The 23219-nt window shown below is 47.2% G+C and overlaps 1 protein-coding gene across 1 annotated transcript in view; it reads left to right on the top strand.

The window, feature by feature from the left end:
* KDM4B (lysine demethylase 4B) overlaps positions 1-11351 on the top strand; it is a gene marked incomplete at its 5' end in the record, with an annotated part of 80434 nt that extends 69083 nt beyond the window's left edge. The window contains 5 exons of the mRNA XM_082495235.1: positions 3293-3478; positions 3622-3786; positions 4549-4668; positions 7494-7586; positions 9456-11351. Of these exons, the coding sequence (XP_082351361.1) occupies positions 3293-3478; positions 3622-3786; positions 4549-4668; positions 7494-7586; positions 9456-9641 (750 nt within the window). The 3' untranslated portion in view covers positions 9642-11351. The remainder of the gene's footprint in view (positions 1-3292; positions 3479-3621; positions 3787-4548; positions 4669-7493; positions 7587-9455) is intronic.
* Between the last annotated feature and the right edge of the window lie 11868 nt (positions 11352-23219).

The raw sequence follows: 23219 nt of genomic DNA, 5'->3' as shown, positions 1-23219 counted from the left end.
TCATGGAGAGTTTTAGTGTTCCTTATAGGAATATGCAGGTAACTCATGGAGCACGCGAGGAGTTAGTGGAGGAGTTGGAGGAGAGTGCCTGGTTTTTGGAGGTGTGCGCCTGCATTTAGGAAGATAAACTGAAGGTGACTAAAAGGTGGTGGTGGATCTGATGACTTTGGCAATGACGGAGTTGATGCAGAACTACATAAAATTGGAGAGATGGTCTTTGTTGCTGAAAAAGATGGAAAACGAGAGAAGGAATGATGTGAGGGTTGGGGACAGGTGATGTGAATGAATGAAGCTAATGAAGGGAAGAGGGATAGGGGTTATCTGTGATTTTTTTTTTTAAATAAATATATTTGTATTGTTTTAAGTTACTGTGAGAGGGCCGAGGTAAGAAGGAGCTGCAGTGATCTGTTTAAAGGTATCGCCTCTTCTTTGAGCGTGCACCAGCCCTCCCCTTTCAAGCACAGACTTTTCAGTCCATTTGGGGGTATTGCATCATTGTAAAGAATGCAGTTTGCATGTTCTTGATTAATGGTGTATTCCGAGCCTGTGCGCGTAAATTATTTATGACGTGGAAATTTGGAATAATTAGCTGTCATTCCTCAGTGGAGCAAATGAATTGCAGCGTTCATCATGCAGGAGACAGCCCATTTCTTACGCTCAGCTATGACCCGACTCTCCGGTGGGCATTTTTTCTGACGATTTTTCTCCTGTGCTTTAGACCTTCCTCTCTCCCTGCCGCCTCTCCTCCCACAGAAAAAGTCTTTAAATCCACATGTGCTGCTTTACCCCAGCACTGGGCGCCGCTGCTTCTGTCCACCCCATCTCCCGCTCTTCCAGGTCTACGTTTTCACACCTCCCACCGTCTTCTACGTTTCAGTCTCGCTGGAGCTCACGTTTTTCTTTTATCCTTTGATCATATGTGCTCTGAATATCCCATCGGTGCAGCTCTTCTGCCTGGCACGAGGAGTTTGGCTGGCCGCTGGGCTGTCATTAGGTGTGTGCTCATCCTTCTGGCCCGGAAGAGTCCAGTTGGCAGATTCCCGACACCGGGGGGTTAACGCTCCCTTGAGAGGCGGCGTTGAGCACCCGGTACAGCAGCGGGGGGGTGGGGGGGGCCCTGCTGGCGGGAGAATTGGGTATTGGCAGTTTAATAATGAGATCTCATTGCTATTGACGGGCTTTCGGCGCCCTGCTCCTGCCGCGCGCTTTGCTGGGGTGCTTATCTGCCTTTTGAACACGGTTTACGGAGCGATAAAGGCATCGCTTATTAAATACTAAAAAAACCCACATTCAGGCAACACTAAGGCTCTGGCTTTGAATTTCCTGGTTTTTGTTAGTTTAAGTAAAAAGGCCAAACGAATCTGTGGTGTAAACACACCGACTTCAGTTAATTTGCAGGATGTGAATTTGGCTTATTGCATACCCGCGTGGGGCAGCCCCCGCCGGGGAGAAATGGGAGGAATTTTCGCCCTTTCTTTGGTGCGTTTTGCTTTCCAGGAAAAGGGAAGCGTTCCTGCTCTTTGGAGAAGGAATGGCCTTTTATTTGTCTTGGCAACGTGTTGCAGCTAGCGCAGGCTCTTAGGTGTGATTACACAAATAAAACAGAACGCCGAAATTTGGCAATTCTTATTTTGCATTTACTGGGTAGTTTATAGCGTGATACCACTCTTCGTGTTTTTGAGGGTACGCTCGCAGGAGAGCTCAGGTCCGGAAGCAGCGTGAGTTTGTACTTCTGGGGGTTGTATTGGCTTATTGTGTCGTCTCGGGCAGCTCGTGTTGCATTTCCAATCCCACGGGGTGTAGTAAGTCATACCCATCTTAAAATTTAGGTCGTGTTCTGTAATGTTGCGTACTTTGAGCACTGCTTTAATGGGAGGCAGGTAAAGGAGAGGCCACGGGGAGTGAAAGGGAGGAGGAAAAGGCTCTGTTTAATATCAGACACTGCAGAAAGAAAAAGAATGTCATTCATAGTACCGTAGTATGTTTATAGGACGTGTGTGTCCAGCTGAGGGGATGGATTGGGAGCGGCGGTGTGGTGGGCTTTGGGGACGGGCATCTGGAAACGGGCACTAACCATCACTGCTTTCCTCCGCTCCTCCTCACGTGGAAATTATTTCGTTGTAATAAATAAATTACGGAGCTGTATAGTCAGATTCATGGGCATGTAATATCTCTCAGGATTTTATTTATATGAGCTGTTCGTTCTAACAAGTAAAAGGCATGTTCGTCTCGTGTGTGATATTAATTTTTCCCCCATTTGCCTTGTCCACGCCTCAGATAAGGTAAAGGAGCTGCCATCGATCACCGACAGATTCCCTCGACTTAAAATGCTGAAAGCTAAGAATAGTGTTTGCAAATAGTGCTCCGGAAACATTACGCAAGTGCCCGACTTCAATTTCTCTAGATTGGGATTCCCCAAATCTCTCTTCTGTGTTTCTGAGGGGCTGGAAACGAGAATTTGGTGCTGTTAGGGAACGAGGAAACGTATCCCGTTCCCCGCTGGCACCTAACGCTTGCTGCCAAGTCTGCAGTGCCATAAGGCTTATCATTTTTAGCTTTGAAAAATTTTAGATTTCTTTTTAAAGCAGTCGCACATCTTGATGTTGATTGCCTGTCCCCCTCCAAGTGCTGTCTGATTAGATTAGCCCAATAACTGCATCTGCTTTGCAAAAAACGAGTTTAAAAAAATACCGAAAGATTTCATACCTTTTTTTCCCCTGTAATTCTGGGGGTTGGTACAATGTTTTTATTTCTTCTGTTTGCAAAACAGTGACTGAGTTAACTACAATAGCTAATCTGACATGGATACCAATAAACCATTTACGGTTGATGTGTTTGCGTGTGTAAAATAAACATGCAATATTTTTGTTCCATTATATAAAATCATATTCTATTAGATGTAATAGGTATAATGTTCCATTAAATATAATAGAACAAATTATTACACGATTATTCTGCGTTCTGCTCTTTGAAAAAAATGAAAACATTCTTTTCCAGCAGCGTACCTGTGAAGATCCAGCTGCTCTTTGAATTAACATGGGTACATTGTGTATACCTCAGGAGGATGCGTACTGAGCTGTACCAGTTCCCTGCGAACGCTGACGTGTGTTTGCCTCTTTCGCCAGTGTTGGAGTTGACCTCTCGGCAGGAAACATCACCATTTGTGGCGGTGGCTTCTGTGCCCGGGGCACTAATGGCAGCAGCTTCTCCCCCGAGTTGGGCGACGGTGCTGTGCGTTGCATTAAAGCCGCTGCTGACAGCCTGCGTAACGCTGACCTGGGTTTCTTTTCAGAAATGCGTGTACTGTCGGAAGCGGATGAAGAAGGTGTCCGGTGCCTGCATCCAGTGCTCCTACGAGCACTGCTCCACGTCCTTCCACGTCACCTGTGCGCACGCAGCCGGCGTCCCCATGGAGCCAGATGACTGGCCCTATGTCGTGTCCATCACTTGCTTCAAACACAAAGCAGCTAACCAGAATGTATGTTTTGGGGGGATGGTTTGGGGTGTTTTTGTTTGTTTTGTGGTTGGTTTGTTTGTTTTTGTGTAGAACAATTTCTCTGTGCCGCTATTTTTGACGCAGCTTTTTTGATTGCAAATTATTGCCTTTTTCCCATAACACAGATTCCGTTTCGAAGGGAGGTGACCCTCGGACAGACTGTGATCACAAAAAACCGGAATGGACTCTACTACAGATGTAAAGTGATTGGCATGACAACACAAACTTTCTACGAAGTAAACTTTGACGATGGTTCATACAGTGACAACGTTTACCCAGAAAGCATTATTGTAAGCAGTTCTCTCTGGAGACGGTTACCGTTATACATGAGTACAAAGCGTAATGCGTTACTCTTCTGGGCGCTTTGGGGTGGAACAACAAAGTAAAACTTAAAAATAATTGAAAAAGTAAAGCTACTGCTTGCGTGGAAGAACTCATACTGCTCTTCATTACCGTTCTTCTTTGTGACATTACCTCATTTCATTTTTGTTGTTCCTTTACGAAGATGTGATTTTGCGATATGCAGATGACTTAACAGAAAGCAATGTTTGTTTTAAGTTGCATCCTATTTGTTTTGTGGTTGAATAATCTCTTATTTTGCAACTGACAAGTGTGATTCATGGGGGAAGCAGATTGGCTGAAGCGCTTCAGGTTCGAAATGGGGAATTGACTTAATAGCAGGAATGTCTAGAGGAGGCTGACTTCTCCTCCTGCCTTCCTTTCCTGCGTGTGCCATTGATTCACCATGTGAAACGGAGCAGGTCACCCCGCTCGTTTTTGTTGATATTTGTTGATGTTTTGGGATTTGTAATGAGAAATTTCCTAGAACTGAGTCTGGTCACCAGAAGGAGGTGCGAGTGTTTATTTCTGGTCTCTCGCTGGTTAATGGTTTTGTTTGAGAAGACTGAAATAAATCACCAATGCAGAAACTTTCTTACACTTAATTATAGTGCGGTGTAGCAACTTCCTTGAGCAGTGATTTTAACGCACCTCTTCAGTTCTTGAGCTGTGTCCGCTTTGGCCGACTGACGTCTTTCCCTCTGTGCCTTCAGAGCAGAGACTGCCTCCAGATGGGGCCCCCTCCGGAGGGCGAGCTGGTTCAGCTGCAGTGGACAGATGGAATCATCTATAAGGCCAAGTTTATCGCAGCCCAAATCAGTCAGATTTACCAGGTGAGTATGGAAGAGTACCAGCATACTTCACGTCAACGTGTCCGATTGTTGCTCAAATTGTACGGCGCGGGAGTGTCGAGTGGGTGCTCTGGTCCCCAAGGGGGGATTTGCCTTCTGAAATGAGTACTGCTGGTGGTCTGAAGTGAAATAGAATGTTAAAGTAGGATCAGGGTAAAATTTTCTGTGGCAGAATGTGGATGTGTGGATAGACGTATGGATAGACTGTATCTGCTTTTAAAATATGAAACAAATTTGCCCTTTTCCTTATAGTTCAGATCTGACTTGGGTCAAAAGTGACCTACTCAAACCGCTCTCTCATGGCCGTCCTGTGGCTGGAGCCGCGCTCACCTCTAGTTCCCCCCGAGTCAGTGATTACAACTTTCCTCGACACTTTTAGGGGAAGTAAGGGAAAAGATGGATCAGGAGACTACTTCAAGGGGGGGAATAATCCTCTGGTCACGGGAAGGTACTTTGTGGAGCATCAGCAGCGTGAGGGGGTGATGTCCTGCTGGTGTTGGGTGGGAATTGGAAACCCTCACTCTCTGGTCTCATACACTCTCACCATCTCTGGTTTGAAGGTGAGAAAAACCAGCAGCCTTTTTTTTTTTTTTTTTCTTCTTTGCTTTTGAGTCTTTTCCACATACAGGATTTGTGTTTGTGGAAGGTTGAAGTAGTCAGTAAAGGAGGATTTAAGCTGGTGCACAGCGTTAGTACTTCAGCACAGAAGGTTTTCTAAAATGCAGTACATCCATTTAATTCAATCCTTATACAATGGTACCAAGAAGTTGAACATTGTAGCGATTTGGAAAGTATACTTTGTGCACATCCTCTTGAAAAATATATGCTGAAATTTGCAAATAATTGTTATTTTTAAGAGATGAATGCCCCTGGACCAAAGGCAAAGGAAGTCCCGTGTCTTGTATTTGTTTGAAATGGGGTTCTGGTTTCTGTCCTTTCTACACAGAGTGTTTCACGTCTGTGTGTGAAGAGCACAATAACCCACCCTTCAGTTAACAGTGTCTGGTGTGTATGATGGATGTTAGCCGCTTCAGAGAAGTTGCGATCTGAGGTGCCCCTGGTTATGAATAAGTACAAGATATAGTTCCGTGAAGATCTGTTGGTCGGCATGCTTTCCGCTTTCATCACAGGATAGGAAATTGTCATTGATTTCTCGAAGGTACAATAATTTGAAGTAGGCTGTTCCACTGATAGTGCCAGATGACAGGAAAATCTGCATGAGGCGTCGTGTGTTTTTCAAATCATGCAGTTAGCTGTATGTAAAGCTCTTCTCCGTGGGGAAAACAGCCTGGAAAGCTTTCCACATTGGTTCCCTATGTAGATACTTTTCCAGCACTTATGGTGCATCTCTCTTATCTGGTTTGAAATAGGATTATATTTAAAAACGCAGAGCCAGTTTTGTTACGAAATAAGTGTGTTCCTAGGGAGACAGCCTGGATTAGCTTTTGCTTTTTAAACTTGTCTTATTTTGCAGTAGCATCCCAGTTCACATCTAAGTCTGTATTTTGTGTGCTAAGATTAGATGTGTATGTTTTTTTTTTTAAAAAAAAATTGAGCCCAAATGACTGTCTTTTGACTTGCCCTAATGTGTGCTCGTAACAGGGTCTAACCCATATGAGTAAATTGGAACATAAATAAACAAAGTCCAGCCGCTCCGTGCTCGTTTAAGATGTCACTGCGAGAAGTGGAGCTGGCGTAGTGGGAACGGCGGAGCGCGATCTGCCTGTGCCTCGGCTGACCAACCGCCTCGTCCCTCTTCCCTCTGGCTCCCTTCTGGTGGTGGTGCTCTGTAAAACCAGAGAGGAAGTGGGACCGGTGGCAGCTTAAACCGGCTCAGCAGAGCTCGTCTTTCAGAGCCTGTTCTGCCACCTGCGTGGTTGTTCCAGCGGATGCGTGCGGCGCAGGGACGGGACCTCAGCAGGCGTCGCTGAGCTCCCCGGTGATGGGCTGCGAGACCCGGGCAGCGCAGGGGGAGGACTTCCCAGCACAGATGCTTTCTTCCTCCTGCGTGCGTCCAGTCCGAACCTGCCATCCCATATTAAGCTGTGGTGTATGTCCTTCTCCGTTACCCAGAAACGCGTCATAAGCCTTGAGCAAAGGAAATGAGAATCTCTTAAAAACTTTTAATAGTTCTAACATTTTTAGATGCACGTTTCCATGAATAACCGTTCCTGTAACATCCGATGCATAATTCATGGTGTAATCAGCGCTGAGCAAAAAAGGTTTGACGCAAGGAGTTACCACCGGGTTTTGTACCTGGCTGACTATTTCTGCTGGTTAAAATACAAATGTATTTTAGTAGCTGGAGTTGTTTCCTTATGACGTGTGAAAGCGCTTTGTTTAAGATGAAAGCAGTTCTTATTGCCTGAATACAGGGCTGCCTCTTATTGTAAGTGCAAAGCTTCTTTTCTTCAGGATTTGAATCAAAAATCAGTAGAAATCTCTAGTGCGCTGACTGCAGTATAGACATAGTGCTCCAGCTGAATTGCGGACATTTTAGGATCCACAGGAGCACTGAATGAAACCACATGGGCCTGATGGGACAGGGGTGCCCGAGCAGCACCGAAACCAGCACTTTTGGGGTTCGGCATCCTTCACGCGCTTCAGGGATTGGCAAAAGGCTCCGTTCTACAGCAATGCTAGAGACCTGCAGTGCCAAGAACAGGGGATGACCCGCGGGAGCTGGCCCCCGACGCTTCCTTGGCATTCCCGTGAAGGGACCGTATGTGGTGTAGTCGGGGAACGGACTGTTGAGGTACTGCAAATGCAGAGGCCGAGTTCTTATTTCCTCTTCTGCCACTCTACAGGTCGAGTTTGAAGATGGTTCCCAACTCATGGTAAAGCGCGGTGACATTTACACCTTGGAGGAGGAGCTTCCCAAGAGAGTCAAGTCTCGCCTGGTGGGTATCAAAGTACCGGGAGCAGTAGGACGGCTGTGGCTTGCGGTACTCAGTCACATTTTCTGAGCGTATTGTTTAGGCATTAAGCGAAAGCAGCTGCCAATTTCTGTGGCTGTAAAACCACTTGTCATTCACAAAATATGTAGAGTAGAAGAAATCCTTGATGCAAATGCCTGAGAAGCATATACATGGTTTTCCCTTTCACATGTTCAGGTCTGATTTTTGTTTTCTCTGGTTAAAAGATTATGTTCATATCGTTTTACACCACATGAATTTGGTTATATGGACTGCCATTCCATCTGAATAGTGCCTTTCATCAGAAGTGAGGTGAATTGATCTACAGCTAAGTGGTTTCTGGAGAACTGATTAGCGACATGGGGTGAAACCCCCATTTCTCACCAAACAGGAGATTTAGAATGTAGCTCTCACCTATAAAACTCTTTATTTAAAAGACCAGGCTGTCTTTAACTGCATACAGGGGAAGTATTGAGCCTAGAAAATATAAGGGATTTATTTCATAGCTTTTTTGCTTGCTGAGTGTTTTCAAACCTGGTGCTTTAACCTTTGAAGCCGTCTCATGTAAACAAATGATGAGACTGGTTTCTATGCAAATGGAGAATATCCACTTTTCTTCTTCATTCTAAGTGTCTGTTATGTCAGCCACCATCCACAAAGTTAACCTGTGGTACGGTTGTGGGCTTCGGTCTCTCTTACAAGACAAAAACCTTCCCTTGAGAAAATAGGAATTGCTGTGCCACACTAAACCAGCGATTCCCCGACCCCGTGAATCCGTGGCCACTAGCAGAAGTGCGAGATGCGCGTTGTCAGAGGTGGTCTGGTGACGGGCAGTTCTGCCGAAGAACTGATGGCAATTTGGAGGAAAATGTCGTTTGCTTATGCATGAGATCTTCAAGGGTTTTACCCCCAAAACCACTTGTAAAATGCTTTTTGTAATGTAGCTCTGGGGGGCCTCTCCATCTTGTTTGAGGTTGTTTATCTCAATAAGACCTCATGGCACAAATGTTAGAGGTTAACAATAACTTACCTTGGAAACACGTTTGGTGGCAAATAAGCACCTGAGAATTAATTTCTAGGATGTGCACAATAGTTTATTAAAGTGCACAAGCAGTTTATTTGAGCTTGTCTGATAATACGGACAATGTATTGGAGCCCTGAAGTACGGGAGTTGGAAAGAAACATATTGTCTGCAGTGGAGCCATCAGTCTTTCTAACAGTTCCAGAGAAAGGAATGCAAGCTGGAAAGGGAATAGAGAAAGTTTCCAGGTCTGGTTGAAAGCTGAGGCTTTTCTCACGTACTTTCTGCTGCCAGAAGTGTTAGACTACGCTCTGGGGAAGTGATGCTCACACAGTGCTTTAGTGTAGAACAGCAGAACAAAGGAACAAAGCGATAGGAGATGGTAATTTCTACCAAGAAACGCATCTCATTTGAGAGCGTAAGAGCAGGACGAGCAGAAGCAATTCTACAGTGATCCCCAAATGCTTTCTTTGGGTCTTTGTTTTAAAGACGTTAGGGAAGCCCCAATTTCCTCTGTGCCTTCTCCTAGGAGTGAGTAACCTGAAGAGGCAGAGGAGGATAGGAGTAAACAGAGAATTGGCGAGGCAGGAGCTGAAGGGAAAGAAAGACGGCGACTCGAGGGTTTCTCTTTGCAGTTTGGTTTCGGGAGCCCAGAATTCTTCATTTCAGCCGTGTGCTTTGCATGTTTCGGAGCTTGCTGTTCCTACAGAAATACTCTGAACCAAGTTGTTGGCTTGCCAGCCCCGCTCCCTTGTCGCGCAGGCGCGCTCCACGGTTCGCACCCCTTTTCTCCTGCTGTGCCTCTAATGACTGTCCTTTCCTGTCTCCCGCAGTCCCTCAGCACTGGGGCCCCTCAGGAAGACGTATTTTCGGGAGATGAAGTGAGAGCAGCCAAGCGCCCCCGGCTGGGGAATTCAAGAAATCCCGAAGAATACGGACAAAACCCCGATTACTTGGCCTTTATGGAGAGCCTGTTGCAGACACAGTACCAGCCTGGAACTCAGAGCAACATGTTTTAACCAGGATGACTTAAAAATAAATAAATAAATATTAAATTAACCCTTTTCAAGCCTGTGGAAAAACAACCAGGAAACTGTGGAATAGAAGGCCATCCTTGTTCAATAGCCTGCTGTGAATTCTTTCATCTACTCTTGGTTTGAACTGCAAGAACACCCCGTCTGGCTGCACGCTACCTCTCCTTTGCCAGACGATGCTCACCAATAGAGTAGGGAGCTTGAAAAACCTTTAGACAGCGTTTCACCCGGAGACTTTGGAAGAGCTTGTACTAACAGAGCTTTGGGGCTGGCTCCTTTGTGTGAGGCTTGGAAAGGGTTAAAATTTGACGAAATGACTTTTTAAGATATGTCAAACTCTTTTTGTCTTTAAAGGTGCTATTACATTGACTACTGAAGCAGCCTTTGGAAGTGTGTTTTCTGTACATAGACGTCACCTTTGTGAAGTTTTCTATAAATGAGCATTATTAAAAAAAAAAAGCAAACAAAAATAGGAAAACAAAAGTTTCCACAAAACATTTTTTTAGATTATGGCTTTAAACCAGAAAATAAACAAAATCCTCCCCCCTCACCCGCAAATGAAATGTGACTGCTGTTACAGCGGGGAGTGAGAGAACAAGAGCAGATGTCCTGGAAAGTTCTGGGTTCTTTTTTTTGTAAAGAAACACTATCTTCTTTGTAAGCTGGGGAAGATGGGGAAGAAATGTTTCATAGCGGGGATGTTTCTTACCGTTAGTTCTCTTAAAGACATGTGAGAGATGTGTGCGCTTCTGCCGTGTCACCAGGAAGGGACTTAGGGAAGAAACGGCCCGGTTTTGGTCACTCTTGTCATCCTCCTCCTTCCCCATCTTTGCCTTCACCGTTGCTTTCTAGTTACAAACCAGCATGGCTTTCAGTTACAATATTCCACTCGGTTTTGGCAAGTGTTTTGTTGCTGCTTCTTGTGTTAGTTCCTTTATGAGCCATCCCCCTTCCCCACTGCAGGCTGGAGCGTCGAGGGATTGCTCCAGCTCTCCGGTTGGCATGTCTCCCATAGGAACCTTTTGCTTTTCTTTGTCTCTTTTTTTTTTTTTCTTTTTTTTTTTTTTTTCTTTTTTTGAGTTGTGCTCCTTACAGTTGTGAGAATCATTCCATGACAGAAGCCTGGGAGGTGTTTGTATGTTTTTCTTTTATCTTATTAAAGAAGAAATTCCCCAAACATCTTTGATTGTTGTGACATCCTTTACTTAAGTAAAGACGGAGCCTTTGAGATACTCCTGGGGAAGAGGAATGCGAGCCCTTCGTTTGATTGGACTCAGTTCACTGAGAATTGAACGAGCATTAAAGGCAAAACCAAATCCTAAAGTATTGAGTGGGCAGCTCCCACTTGAACGCTCGAAAATCGCCTCCGGTGGAAGAGCTGTTATGGAGCAGTGTTTTGTGAAAGAGCCCGATCCCAAACCCTGCTGAAGTCGCTGGGAAGTCTTCCACTGGCTTTGGAGGACCTCTGCCCGTTCAGGGGGAAAGAAAAAGGCGGCCCTAGTGCAGAGCTGGGAAGGGGACGTGGCTTCCACGACGTCTGGGCGAAGGGGAGCAGGGCACGTCGCGCCGCTCGCCCCGTGCCTTGGCCTGCCAGGAGCCGCCGTGAGAGAGCGGAGCTATCCAGAACGCTGCTCAGCAATCTTTTCCACTTAATTCCCTCAAATTACTGGACAGAAAGAGACAGGTTTTCTAGTTTCGGGGTTTTTTCTTAAACCCCTTTGCAAGGTGGCCGTTGTTCTGCGGAGAGGTTTTTAAGCACCGCTGTAGCTGGATCTTTAAGGGAATAAGTGGGAAGGATTTGTGCGCTAGCAGATGGTAGATTAGCATCTTAAGAGACTCGGTGGGTATTAAACTGTCCTAGTGAAAGAGTGGAGATAGAATAAAGCAATTTTTTTTATTATTATTATTATTATTTTGGGTTTTGTTCTCCCTGGAGAGAATTGGAGTTCCCTTTATTTCGTACTGCCTCTGCTACGGGTTATTTTCTCTGTGTGTGCGTGTCTGTGTGCGTGGGCACGCGTGCGAGTTTGTAAGACGTTTGAAACAGGGTTTGTTTTTATTTCGTAGTTTTTGACGTTTTCGGTAGATGTCTCCAAGAAGAAAAATAAACTGAGACTAATAAAATTTTTAAAAATTGGCAAGGTTCTTAAAAGCCTCGGTTGTTACTCCTACGTAGCTGTCTCCTGTCGGTTACGACATGATTTAGTAGAAAAACTTGCTTGTATAAAAGAATAAGAATGTTGCCAGGCCACAAGAGAAATATTTAAAACAATTGAAAGAGAATTTAAACAGCAGAGGATTTTTTTTGGAGGTGGGAGGGGAAGGGTGGGATGGGATGAGTGGTTGTGAGCAATGGGGAATTTCCTCTGCATGTTAAAGTCCTGACTGAAATAGCACCGTTACTGTATTCATCTGTAGTACCTTTTTAAAATACTATTTATATTGTAAAAACAAAGTGTGTTTCCTCACCCCATATTCAGATGCTGAGTTATGTTTAAACGTGAACTTGGAACTGTAGACTGCCCTTCCTTGTTGCAGGGGTTCTCCCTTTTTTTGTTTATTTTTAAATCCCGCTTTTTGGTTTAGGAATGACTTGTGCAGATTATCTATAATGACCATATTGATGGCCTCTGTGCATCAGACTATTGAAAAGGACAGAGGAAATGCACATTCCTCCCCTCCCCTTCCTCCAGTGAAATATATTTGTAAGTGTCTGATTATGTACTATAAAAATAATGATTTTTTTTTTTTTTCCCCTCCCCCTAGATTAAGGATGTGATGTATTTTTTGCATATTTTTTTCTCTGCCTCTAGGTTCATAATGAATTAAAGGCTGTTGAGCACTTCAGAATTACACTTTTTAGGGGGTTGAAGTCTCTTCATTTCTAAGTTTTTAAAGCCTTTTGTACTGCAGGAGAAGGTGGCTCCCGGGTCTGGTTGGTAAAGCTGATAAAACTGAGCCAAGAGGAGCTGAGATTGATGAAGAGGAGAGTGGTCTTTGCCTTCCTCTCTGCAGACCACGCAGGAGAAGAGGTCTGTCGTCGCACCCCTTCCCAAAGCTGAGAACCAAGCTTGCAGCGCGTTCTTGTCCCGGGTCCGGGGTTTGCTGTCGCTGTCTCCTTCAGCAGAACCGCAGTTGCTAAACAGCCAGAGGTGGTTCTAAAATCCTTTTTCTTTTAAATCACCAGTTTGCTACTTCCTTTTTGGAGTCTGCTTCGTAGCCTTCCAGTAGCCTTTCTTCCTAGCCCCGTGGAGGTCGTGCCGACAGGGAACCGCTTAAAATAGCATCTTCCTGAACCTGCGTTTAAACACCTTCATTTCCCGTCCTGAGCCCTGATACTTTTCTACAAATTCCTCTCCAGTTGTTGCAGTGTGAGGCTAATGCTGCAGATGGTGTGAAAGAAAAGAAATCTCCAACTTCCAGTCCTTTGGAGTTTAATAGTTTCTCTTGAGGGAATCTGAGGCATCATACTGGTGGGAAGAAGCTGCTGATGTCGGAATTCACACCCCCACAAAGCTTACCTTTGAATTAAGGTCTGTAATAAGAACTAATACAATTTTAAAGATGTCTTAAGAAGCAGTACGTGCTTCCGAGTAACTGCCTGGATCGGTGATCAAAAGGCAAGGAGGAAACCTTGCCCTCGCTCTGTTCCACCCTGCGAGGCTGTGGCAGACATTGCCACGCGACCCCCCCCAGGTCACCGTGGGTTCCTGTTGCGCGCTGAGATTGCTACGCTAAAATACAGATGATGTGGGGTTGTAGGAGGTGGTGCTGTGCCCGGGGAGTCCTCAGGGAGATGATGCGAATACTACAGCTGCCACAGTGAAGGGTTCTGCCGTGTTTCGGTTTCCTCCCTTTGCTTTTCCACTGTCTCCATTTGTGCCAGCTCCATCCTCGGGAGGTCCTGCCTGTTCATCCTCCTCCGGCCCCGGGCAGCGTGTTCGCGCTCTGGGACCTGCTGGCGGCTCCCTCCTGCCCGGCAGAGCGCTCTGCTCAGGGCTCGGCCATAGCAGACCCGGGTTGCCCAGGTGGGGACGAGGGGCCCAGACGTGACGCTTTGTCTTGCGCGAAGGACCGCAGTTCCTTCTCACTGCTTCGCAGAAGTCCACCGCGCTTGGGCTGGCGAACAGCAGGGAGCCTTCACGCAAGCAGATGTTTTGAAACCTGTAGCGCAGAAGCTGATAAAACTCCCCGAGTCGGTGTCACCAACTGTCGCGTGCACAATGAAGTCATTTTGTGATAATTGCTGGCAGCAATGAGAAGATGGGGATCATCAGGCTGCTTGTTCCTGCTCTGGGGCCAGCAGAGATGTACGCCTGCAGGGTGGAACAGAGGATGGAGATTCATTAACTCCTTGTCTGGTTGGAGAAAGATCTTTAGCTTGGTGGGCAGAAATGGGGGAGATAATTCCTTTTTTTTTTTTTTTTTTTTTTTTTTTTTTCCTGTGTAAAAGATGGGATTACTTAGAAAACTAAAAATAGCAGCGTTGACTGGGGTGAGGTGTTTCAGTGGCGGGGCTGACCGGGCAGCCCCAACTTCCATAAAGCTTGATTAGATGCCTACCACTTTGTCCTTTGCTGCGTCGTGGTTCTCTCGTTCTCTCGCCCTGCACGACTTCTTGTGATAACTTCTGGTCCTATTGAAACAAGTCTTCTTGCACGTGCGTTTCTGCAGATCTCCGGGAGCATGTTCACACGTGGGTGTTTTGGGGCTTCCCCATTTCACGGCCTCTCCCGGCTTCCAGCTTCACCGCTCGTACGCGGGAGGACGTCACGGGCTTCCGGCGCACCCTCTTTGCTCTACTTGCTCCTTTCCTTTTTGCTTTACTTTTGTGACTGTTGAGGTGAGGGGAAGAGCAGATGATGGAAAAACCTTGTCACATGCTGGAGACATCTGTGCTTTGGCCAGTTTTGCAGAACTTCTATTTCTTGAGGTTATTCTGTGGGGGTTTTTCTCTGTTCCTCTTCCCTCGCTGTTCATATTAGTTCTTCATCAGTAGTTCTCCTTCAGCTTGAACAAATTGCACCAGTTTAATAAAACTACTCATTAAACAGGTGCGATTCCCTTCTGGAAGAAAGCCCTTGTTTTGATCGGAGTGGTTTACTTCGGGGAGTTTTACCTTGAGGTAATCGGGAGCCATTTTAAAGTAAACTTTGCTTGGAATCCGGGCGTGCTATTTTAGTTTAATAGCAATTTGAGTCGAACTAGTGGAATTTCTCATGAGGCCGTGTCTTCTGCGGTGGTGGGCATCATTCAGCCCAGGGCAAGGATGCAGAGGGCGACGGATCAGCACGTTGCTTGTGTCAGTTCGCTCTCTGGCTTCAGTTTCTTCGCAGGGTAAGGTGAAGCCTTTCCTGCGGTAGGTCCCTTCGCTAATGCTGCAGTGGGGCAAGTCCTTGTTACTTTTCTTGTTTGGGCTTCTTTTCCCTGCTCTGCGTATAGCTAAATGTGGTTCAACAAACTTTATACACCCTGTTTTGAAATAATTCAATGATTGCAAAGTCCTGACCTGCAGATAGACCAAGTTGGGAAGAGCGCAGGTTTGTAGAAGAGCTTTTTCAGGCGCGGGATTGTACTTTGACGGATTAAAGCGGGGAGCAACGCTGCGTGGAACCTGCCAAGTGCCAGAGCCATGGCTCTCACCAGGTAGGGGTGATAACAGCTGCCTACCGCTATTCCTACTCTCCCGTCGTCTGACACATCGCTGCCGCTTCCCGGGGCGCTCGCCTGGGTCTGTCTGCGGGATGCACGCAGGAGCCGCGTGACGAGCTCCTCTTGTGACCTTTGTGGCATTAGTTTCATGTTTCTTGGGTTGGGAGGACAATTCAGCCCTTTATCTCATTACAGGTAAACGAGGAGACCTTGTGGATGAGTTTAACCCCGTGAAATTTAAACAGTCTCTGCCTCAGAGCACCTAATCCAGGTGATACCCACCAGCGCTCCGTGAGTCTGCCGACAGGAATAAAGATTGAACAAATTATTTGGGATCCCGGGAGAAGCACTGAGAAAGAGCTCGTGTGGGTTCCTGGTTGCCAACCCCACGGTCACCTCCCCTCTCCTGCTTCTGGTCCCTACTGGCACACACACACACACACACACACACACCCCCAAACCAACTTTGGCAAAATACCAAGGCTCGAATGAGCTGGAGATGTTGAGCTAGAATTATTTGGCAGCTCTGATAGCACGAAAAGATAACTACTTGGTTTACTTGCGCACCAATAGAGAATTACTGGGAGTTATTTATTCTGCGTTAGAGGAGCAAAACAATTAAATTTTTTGTTTCCGAGAGGGGAAACGTAAAGGTCACTCTGCAAATATTGTTTGGAATTACATAGCGACCACAGCTTAGCCACTTTTCCTGTGGAATAAATAAGAATTTGGCCATGTTTCAGCCCAGTTGACTTTGGCTTACCTCTGCACCCAAGCCTCGCCATTTCGGATGCCAGCTGCTAATATCCCCCAGCAAATGAGCTCGTAGCCAAGCTGTCTCTGAAGCAGGAGTGATACCCTCCCCTGTGCCCCAGATCATGGTTTAAAAATAAGTAAATGGACAGATCCACTGCTCATCTGCTTCATTTAACGGAACCATCTCTCGGAAACACAGCAAATTTTCTTTGATTAGGAACGAATGGTCAGTTACCCATGATACACGCCAAGATGCCGCTGCCGTTTAGAATAGTGGGGATTCATCTGCCTGACTGGAACGATCAAATCCGAGTTGATTGTAGGTACGGAGGGGTCACTGGACAATTTTCTACGTGGAGAAGCAGTGAGATGGGGAGAAGGGCTGTCGTGCAAGTCCGATTTCCTTGTGTCTCCACTTAGAGCGAGGTTTATTTCCTTTTTTTTTTTTTTATCTTAATAGCTTGGAGCCACTAGAGAATATCGAGGCTGAAGAAGAAGTGGTGCATCTGATTAATCTGGGATTCGGATAGAACATGGAATTAACACTGCAATCCAGTAGCTTTGTGTCCTGCGTTGGGTGATTAGCGTGAGATTTTTGTCAGCGTGTAGTGAAAAATCTGCCCGACTGCAACTGTTTCTGTGAGATCCCACTGCTTGGGGATGTTTCTGTTTTACAGGAACAATTTTTCATAATATTTTTTACTACTTCAGCGTATAGGCAATCGGCTGCTTATTAACTCTGTCATCTCTCTCACTTCTGTGATACTCTCCAATCGAGGACCTGGTCCGTTTTGTCCAAATTAATTTCTCTGCCATTTTTCTCAGTAGTAAGAGATGTCCTCGTGGTTTCTTTCTAGCTGGGTTTGAGATGTTTGTGCTCAGACCCCAGTGCCTAAAACTCAGCGTTCAAATGCATCCTCCAGCCCATCCTATGGCCCAGTTCCAGAGTGGCCAAGTACCTGCCGGTGAGATGGAGTCGGCCGCACACCGACTTGTTGCACTGACTGGTCCTTTTTTTTTCTTTTTTCTTTTCTTTTTTTTTTTTTTTTTTTTTAAATTGCCCAGGGGTTTCCCAACAACCCTGTGATGAAGCTGGGAAGGGAACCCCGACATCGAGCCTCCCGACCCCACTGCGCTTTATGCGTGTAGGTGCTTCCCTTGACTCCGGACATTGTTTTATGTTTTTAAAAGATTTACTCCTTAAGCGCTAAGACCATACTCCAGGTCTAGTTGTAGCACTGCCACAATCACCGCAATATTTCACTCTCGGCAGGTGGTTGACTGCGAAGAGGGGAAAATAAAGCACTAACCCGTTTCTTCTGGAGCACTGGGATTTTCCTTACGCTCTTCCCCTCGCAGCCCGGGCTCTCCCAGCTGCTCCTCCTCCTGGACCAGAGTGGTTTTAACCTGACGCTCCCCGATAGAAGGGGATGTCCCCTTGGGTTTCTTTCATCGAGACCACGGCGTGATTGGGCCTTCCCGGTCCCCCGACGCAGCGTGAACACAGCCTGTCAGTGTCTTGTCACCTCTCTAATGTGCCTCTGTTTACTGCCATAATCAGCGCGGCTGAGCCACCGCCATTAACTGTCCGTGTCATCCTGACGGGTCCATTGTGGGGGAGAAAATTTGTGCCTTTCAGAGCTGTCTCTCTGATAAAGAGCAGCAGTAAAATTGGAAATGAATCCCCTGGCGCAAGACTGGCGGCGGGGTCGGGGGTGGCACCGAGGGCTCCGCAGAGCCACGGCCGCTCCCCGCAGCCCCCCCTGCGGCCGGGCTCTCTTCCCTTAGCCCCTCTTTGAATCGAGAAAGGCAAAACGTTAACTCTTCTGTCGTTTGCTCCTCTCCGCAGATTTGCTCACTTTGGATGTGTTGTGTTCCTGTTGGGGGCACCCACGTGTGCATGGACCCCCCCCCTGGCTCCGCACCAGGCGGGGATGGCTTCTAGGCTGAGCCTGGGACCGGGAAGGCGTGAGGGACCCTCCAGGAAGGCGTGAGGGACCCTCCAGGAAGGTGCACTGCACAGCTCCGGTCGGAGGTAGGTTAATTCCCTCCCGCCACCGAGTTCTCGGGGGATCCCTTTTGGTTGCATCTGATGGATGTTCCTCACTGAAGCACAGGAGGAGCCCGTCCTCCTCTGGGGACCTGCGCTGAGGCTCTTCCCTCCCAGCGCGGCTGTGTGACCTCAAACGATGGCACTTAAATTAAAGGCTGATTGCCACAAGCTCTCGGCGATGCTACTGCCACCAGGGCAGGGATTACGGTTCCCTTACAACCCTCATCTCAGGCTGTTTATTGCTACGTGAGGGAAGTAGCATGGACGTGTCTTGTGATCTTGGGCATCAGATGGATTTTGGAGACAAAGTTGGATGAAATTCAGTTTCTCTGTTGGTTTTCCTCTCCCAAATTCTGCCCAGATACAGTTGAGCGCAAAAAGCCCTCAGCTGAGAAGTTTTTATAGTTGCACCAAGATCTCCAAAACGGTTTCTCCTAAAATATTCAGGCTTAGTCACCCGTGTGAGGGAATAGGGAACTTCCGCACACAAATGTGCAAAACGCCTCCGGCGTCACACCTGGGACCCGGAGCCCCCGTCAGCGCAGGGGTGAAAATGGGAATAGAATCAGCTCCCGGGAGGCCCCGCCGAGCTCCGGAGCAAACCGGGTCCCCGTGCAGTTTGCTGCCGCCTACGTTTGTCCCGCCATGGCCGTAGGTACATACCAGGCTGAGAGAGTTGGGGGGGTTCAGCCCAAAGAGAAGGCTCCGGGGAGACCTTATTGCGGCCTTCCAGTCCCTAAAGGGGCTGCAGGAGAGCTGGGGAGGGACTTTGTAGCAGGGCATGGAGTGATAGGACAAGGGGGAATGGCTTCAAACTGGGAGAGGGGAGATTTAGATGAGATATGAGGAAGAAATTCTTGGCTGTGCGGGTGCTGAGCCCCTGGCGCAGGGTGCCCCGAGAAGCTGTGGCTGCCCCATGCCCGGAGGTGTTCAAGGCCGGGTTGGACGGGGCTGGGAGCAACCTGGGCTGGGGGGAGGTGTCTGAGTGTGGGACTGGATGGTCTTCAAGGTCCCTTCCAACCCAAAGCATTTGTGATTCTATGATCGCTCTCTCCAGGCCCTAAAGCTGTACGGGGATGGTTATAATCCTGCCGTCCTTTTCCTTCTTCTTTTTATGTCAGTTCTCAGTAGGGGAAGTTCTTCTTTCAAACGGCCTTGCCTTCCATTTAACAACTCTCTGCTTTCCTGTAGAAAATTACAAATAGATTCTTCCAGCTGCTTTATTCCTCCAACAGCTTAATTTCTTTCCTCAGGACTTGACTGGGCCGTGTTGGGCGAGGAGGAAGGTGCCTGCCCGGAGCAGGCTTTCGGTGCTGAGGAGCTCCCCCGAGCTCCTGGTGGTTCCCTTAGGACTGCCTCCAGTCCAGAGCAAGGGGGAAAAAAAAAAATACGTGAAAATCAAGGTAGTGGAACCCAGCACAATATTTTACACTTATGGGTTGTGGTGTTTTTTTTTTTTTTTTATTTCAGTGTTTTCATGATTTATTAACATGGAAGTAAATCAGGGAAATTTATTGCATTACATTTTTGTATTACAGTAGCATCCGACAGACACGATTGGGATTAGGACTGTACGATAGAGGAATAATAAAGCACAGTTAAGGCGGGTTTGTGCCCTGGGAACGGTTTGCGGTCTCTGCTGGGGAGATACCGCAGCTCTGCCGAGGACGCGGTGGAAAAGGATGACGGTGAAAATAATGGGAACGTGTGGTTGGCTGTGCGTACGACGGTGCGTGTAATTATGAGCCTTCTGGATATTTTATTTCAGTGACGCAGTAGACAAAGAAATAATAAAGCATCGATGAAAACTTGAGGCAGTTTGTCACCGCTGATGCGGTACTGGTTACTCTTATAGAAGGATTTGAAGTTTACAGTCTTCAGGGTAAATTTGGGGCAAGAAGGTATTGACACGGTATTTCTGCCACCCTGTGCAGCTGCCTTCTCGCAGTGACACGCACCCGGCAGTAGGGTGGAATGAGATTATGAATGGATAAACTTATTCGGAATGCTTAATTTCTTTAAAGTGATTATTTGCTTCCAAATCGTCTCTGCTGTGCTCTAAACATAACGCTGCACTCCCAAAGAGGTGGATAAGCTCTGAAGAAAACAAAATAAAACAGGGAAATTTTTTTTTTTTGGCATCGTAAATGTTTCGTGAGTCGGATGCAGTCTTGGATGTTACAAGCCGAGGTGTAAAACCCGCTTTGGCGCAGAGCCAGCATCATCCCCCCTCCTCCCCCCCAAGGAAAGGCACGAGAATTACCGTGAGAGAGACATCAAATGCACAGTCAAAGCTGGATCCCGCCGCCACCAGAATTCTCCGCGAGAGAAACCATTTTAGATGGTTTAAAATAAGTAAATAAATTAAAAAAAAAAAAAAAAAAAAGTAAAATCCCTGCGCATTACGTAAGGCTGCTGTGGAGTCTGAAGTCTGGGAGGGAGCCGAGGTCGGTTCCACGTCCCTCCCTGGGAAGGGGCCGGGGGTGAGAGCCCGCGAGAGGAGAAGGCGCCGTCTCCCCCCACGGACACGGGAGCAGACAGAACCCGCCAAGATCTGATAATAAAATCTGTTTGGAACAGCTGTCCGCTGACAAGTATAATAAACTGTATTAATGGTGTCATTATTATTCCCTAATTAAAAGCTAATAACTAAGAGTTAATTGCCTTTAAAAGATGAAGCAGCGCTATGGCAGGGATTTATCTCTGTTTTTCTTTGCTTGCCTGGCTGTGCTGATATTTTCAGGCTAATTAATTGAATCAAATCTTACTGAAAACTAATAATCTCTCTGTGTCGATTCAACCAATTGAATTAAAAGGTGTTCGCTGTGTGCGCGGTTTAAAAAAAAATATATGTGTGTGCTCTTTGCAGCCAGTTCCCCGGGGTGTGCTGGTCGGCAGCGGGGTCAGTGCGGCACAGGGTACAGAGGCTCTCGGTGGCAAAGTGTTTTGGCGTGGAAAACTTTCCCCTGATGTTAAGAGGAGGGAACTGGAGCATCTTAGGAGCTGGAGGCATCCCACTGCCTCTAACACGGTTATTGCTGAGTACCTGTTCCAGTGGAGACGGACACAAAGCACCCGCAGCCTTAATAAATGGATTTTATCCAGAGACAGCAAAAAAATACAATACAGCGATCCTCAGATTTTCTCCTGAGATGTTGATTAAGATTTTTGATTTCCGTGCGGGATGCAGCATTGCGTTAGGATCTGATTTTTTTTATTTTTTTTTTTTTCATCTGATGGGCGAGAAGCCATTTAGGAGTCTTTTTAAGTCTTAGCAGGGCTGGGGCCGTTTTGCAGGCGCGGGCGTTGGTTTCTGCGGTCCCCGCGGCGCTGTGCTGGTGGGGGGGGGATGGCCGCAGCCGTGGAGCTCTGCAGGGACTCGCAGGGATTCTACTTTTTCTCCTTCTCTCCTTCCTAAAAATTCCCATCCCTTCCCCAAAAGGTAGCACTTCAGCATCCCCCTTATAAGCTCCTGACAGTCGAGTGACGCTAATTGAAAGGAACCAAATGTTCTCGTTGGAAGTTCACTTTATCAGTGTTAATCTTCTATGTGGAGTAATTTTATTAAAGTTCCCAAAAGAATAAATTGTAAATTCATTAGTGCCCGTTTTGGACCGCACCCTCCCTCATTTTGGGTAAAAAAGAGATTAGAAGTCATCTGGGCTCCGTGATAATTAAAAAGAAGATGCTCAAACATAATTCTTAATTAAACAGTAATGAGATAAGAACTTGTGTAGTCTGCTTTTAGTCTGTTGGAAGGATGCAGAGGTTCCCATTGTAATTATGTGATTTATGATCTTCCACACAAAGATGTAATTAGTTTCCCCCCTCCTCTTTTTAAAATTTAAACATTATTTAGAGAAAAAATTGCACAGCAATTTGAATCTGCTTTTCCTGGTGGAATAGTAATTTGTTTTGATTTATCTTTTAGGTTTCAACCCCCCAAAATTCTTCTATAGCTAAGAGGTGATATCCTAAAACACAAGACCCCCCCCCCCCGTGTGTCTGAGGGCCCTACGAGAGGGAGAGGTTGTTGGGTACGATGGGATGGCAGAGGGAGACGGGGAGTGAGACATTTGGGGCCAAGACGTTGGGGAAGCATTTCCTCTTGCTTAAAAAGGTGAAATTTGTGTTTCCAGATGACACCTGTGGAGCGCTGATGCCGATCTGCTGTACTAATCTCATCTTCTGCGAGGGGTCGGCGTGAGCCCTCGGTGAGCTTCGGCAAATCATCCCGGGGGCTGTGAGCGCATCTGCCTCGGCGGAGCCATGGGAATACCGAAACCGTGTGTATGGCTGTGCATGGAACGGCGTTCTGCTCCGCAGGGAAGCATGCCAACGGTGAGCCAGTTGTTTGCGATTTCTTTGTTTAAACGCCTGTTTGAATCTTCTCTCGCTGACAAGCATTGCCCCATAGCTCGTCTTTTTTGTCCCAAATTCACCTTAATCCTGTGTCATGGAATCACAGAATGGTTTAGGTTGGAAGGGACCTTAAAAGATCCCTTTAGGGATCTTTAGGCAGTGCCACCCCCTGCCCCGGGCAGGGCCACCTCCCCCCTGCCCAGGTTGCTCCCAGCCCCATCCAACCCGGCCTTGAAGACCTCCAGGGATGGGGCAGCCACAGCTTCTCGGGGCACCCTGCGCCAGGGGCTCACTGCCCTCAGCGTGAAAAATTTCTTCCTGATATCTCATCTAAATCTCCCCTCTTCCAGTGTAAAACCGTTCCCCCTCGTCCCATCACTCCCCTCCCTGACCCAGAGTCCCTCCCCAGCTCTCCTGGAGCCCCTTTAGGCACTGGAAGGGGCTCTGAGCTCTCCCCGGAGCCTTCTCTTCTCCAGGCTGAACCCCCCCACCTCTCCCAGCCTGTCCTCCCAGCAGAGGGTGTCCAGCCCTCCCAGTATCTCTGGGGCCTCCTCTGGCCCCGCTCCAACAGCTCTGGGGCCTTCTGCTGTTGGGACCCCCAGGCCTGGCGGCAGCGCTCCGTGTCACTGCGGTATAGGCCGTGTGTACCCACCAAGGGGGGAAACCCACCTCGTTGGCACCGGGAAAAAGGCCACAGTGGGTAAAGATCAGGTTGGTGCCTGAAGGGAGAGTCTGTGTGG

This window comes from Vanellus vanellus, assembly GCF_965231255.1.
Source record: "Vanellus vanellus genome assembly, chromosome: 25".
NCBI lineage: Eukaryota > Metazoa > Chordata > Aves > Charadriiformes > Charadriidae > Vanellus > Vanellus vanellus.
Note: the sequence above shows the minus strand (reverse complement) of the source record. Positions and strands in the feature narration are given on the sequence as shown.